The sequence below is a fragment of the Geospiza fortis genome, unplaced genomic scaffold (assembly GCF_000277835.1).
Source record: "Geospiza fortis unplaced genomic scaffold, GeoFor_1.0 scaffold633, whole genome shotgun sequence".
NCBI lineage: Eukaryota > Metazoa > Chordata > Aves > Passeriformes > Thraupidae > Geospiza > Geospiza fortis.
In genome coordinates, this window is record NW_005054531.1 from 634,988 (window position 1) to 637,528 (window position 2,541).

A 2,541-nucleotide genomic window follows, 5' to 3' on the forward strand; every position below is an offset into this window, starting at 1 on the left:
TGCTCCTTTGAACCCCGGGGAGAGGGGCAGGGAAGGGGCAGGGAGCCACCAAGCAGGGACAGGGGGGAGGGACAAAGGGACAAAGGACACCTGGATGGCCCAATGCCCCCCAGGGGTAGAGGGCATCCTTTGGATCTGCCAATCACTCGATGCCTTCTGGAATTCCAGGACTGACAGACAGTGCTGGGAGGGGTCAGGGAGGGAAAGGAGAGGTGACTGACACGCCTGGGGAAGGAATCTTCAGGGAGAACCCCGGGGTATCTGAGGCAAACCATGACATCTCACCACAGCACAATCCCTTGCACGCTGACCCCCGGCTGTGTGCAGACAGGTGACGGCGTCAATGACGCTCCAGCGCTGAAGAAGGCAGAGATTGGCATCGCCATGGGGTCGGGCACGGCCGTTGCCAAGTCAGCTGCTGAGATGGTGCTCTCTGATGACAACTTCTCCACCATCGTGTCGGCCGTGGAGGAGGGCAGAGCCATCTACAGCAACATGAAGCAGTTCATCCGCTATCTCATCTCCTCCAATGTCGGGGAGGTCGTTTGGTGAGAGCCTCCCACAGCGGGCACCATGCTGCAGTGGGGGACACATCCCCTGGGACAGGGCACCTGCAGGCAGCAGCATGTAGTGCCCAGACTGGTAATCCCAGCACCATGTCTCATTCCCCAAGGGCAGGGAGATTTGTTTTTTTGGTAGTTTTACAATCCTGCCATCCTGCAGGATCTGTTCTGTCAAATCATTGCCTATTTAGGCCCATGCAAATGCCTGATCTGGGTGCAGGTATTTGTGCTGTTACCCAGGCTGCTGTCACCCAGACACAGCTATCCCTGTCCCTGCCCATCCCTCCCAGTCCTCAGCAACAACAGCACAACCTTGGCATCATCCTTTGCCCTTGCATTTCATCATGGGTGTTTGTGCTGGGAATGGGAAACTTTGTGGCCTGGGGACATCAATAGTTGGGTTACAACTGCAAAGCAAATTTTAATAGCAACAGAAATAAATTTTAGCTGCAACTTTCAGTGCTGGGCTTCAGGTTCCTTATCAGGGGCTGTGGATTTGTCTGCAGGACTTTGGGTGAATATTCAATTTGAGGCTTTGGATCCAGATGCTCTCTCCCCCTTGCATGCCACAGAACCTTGCCTGCCCAGAGCTTGTATAATTTCACATCTCTTTTTTATTTTGCTGCAGTATTTTCCTGACAGCCATCCTGGGCTTGCCCGAGGCCCTCATCCCCGTGCAGCTGCTGTGGGTGAACCTGGTGACCGACGGGCTGCCGGCCACGGCGCTGGGCTTCAACCCCCCGGACCTGGACATCATGGACAAGCAGCCCCGCAACCCCAAGGAGCCCCTCATCAGTGGCTGGCTCTTCTTCCGCTACCTGGCTGTGGGGGGGGGGGGCTGCTGGCTGGGGGGGGGTGCCAGGGTGTCCTGGGCTGGGGTCTATTGGAATAATTACCAATACAGCTGGATGGGGCGTGCCTGAGCTTGTCCAGCCCTCAGTGCTGAACCAAACAGCAGCAACTGTGGTGTTTCACCCCACAGACACTTTGGGCTGGCTGGTGTGTGGTGTTTCACCCCACAGACACTTTTGGCTGGCTGGTGTGTGGTGTTTCACCCCACAGACACTTTTGGCTCTATGGGTGTGTGGTGTTTCACCCCACAGACACTTTTGGCTCTATGGGTGTGTGGTGTTTCACCCCACAGACACTTTGGGCTGGCTGGATGCTGCAGCTGGGCACTGCAGACAAGTCCAGGCCTGCAGGAGCTCTGGTGGTGCTGGGATGGAGCTTCCCCCATAACAGGGGCTGCTCCTCAGGTTTCCCTCTGGCAGAGAAGCTTTAAGGCCATGGTGAAGGAAAGGAGTCGGTTCTGATGGAGGGTTTGGATCCAGAGCTTTATTCTGGCCCACAGGCCTCTGAATGCAGCACCAGCTCCAGAGAGGGGCAGGGAAGGGGCAGGGAGCCACCAAGCAGGGACAGGAGGGGAGGGACAAAGGGACAAAGGACACCTGGATGGCCCAATGCCCCCCAGGGGTAGAGGGCATCCTTTGGATCTGCCAATCACTCGATGCCTTCTGGAATTCCAGGACTGACAGACAGTGCTGGGAGGGGTCAGGGAGAGAAAGGAGAGGTGATTGATACACGTGGCAGGGAATCTTCAGGGGAGGGACCCGAGGTTCTGAGGTAAACCCTGAAATCACAACACAACAGAGGTCCCTGTCTGGTGCTGGGGTAAGGGTGTCTCTCTTGGCCACAGTGTACGTGGGCCTGGCCACAGTGGGCGCAGCCACCTGGTGGTTCCTGTACGACGCCGAGGGACCGCAGGTCTCCTTCCATCAGCTGGTGAGTCAGGAGGGGAACAAGCTGCAGGGGTGGGTGAGGGTGTGCATTCATGTCCTGGGGGCTTTCATCTATCTTTCCTCTGTGTTGGTTGTAGCATTCCCAGATTCCTAGTGGAGAGGACAGTAATTTAAAACAGAAGCGAGTTCTCTCACTCAGGCTGTTTCCAGCCTTGCTTCTGCCAGCCAGCAGCATGGTA

The 2,541-nt window shown here is 56.6% G+C and overlaps 1 protein-coding gene across 1 annotated transcript in view; it reads left to right on the top strand.

Annotated features, from left to right (window-relative positions):
- ATP2A3 (ATPase sarcoplasmic/endoplasmic reticulum Ca2+ transporting 3) overlaps nt 1–2,541 on the top strand; it is a 34,299-nt gene that overhangs the window by 22,994 nt on the left and 8,764 nt on the right. Inside the window, exons 14-16 of the mRNA XM_031063787.1 lie at nt 328–548; nt 1,192–1,392; nt 2,258–2,345. Of these exons, the coding sequence (XP_030919647.1) occupies nt 328–548; nt 1,192–1,392; nt 2,258–2,345 (510 nt within the window). The remainder of the gene's footprint in view (nt 1–327; nt 549–1,191; nt 1,393–2,257; nt 2,346–2,541) is intronic.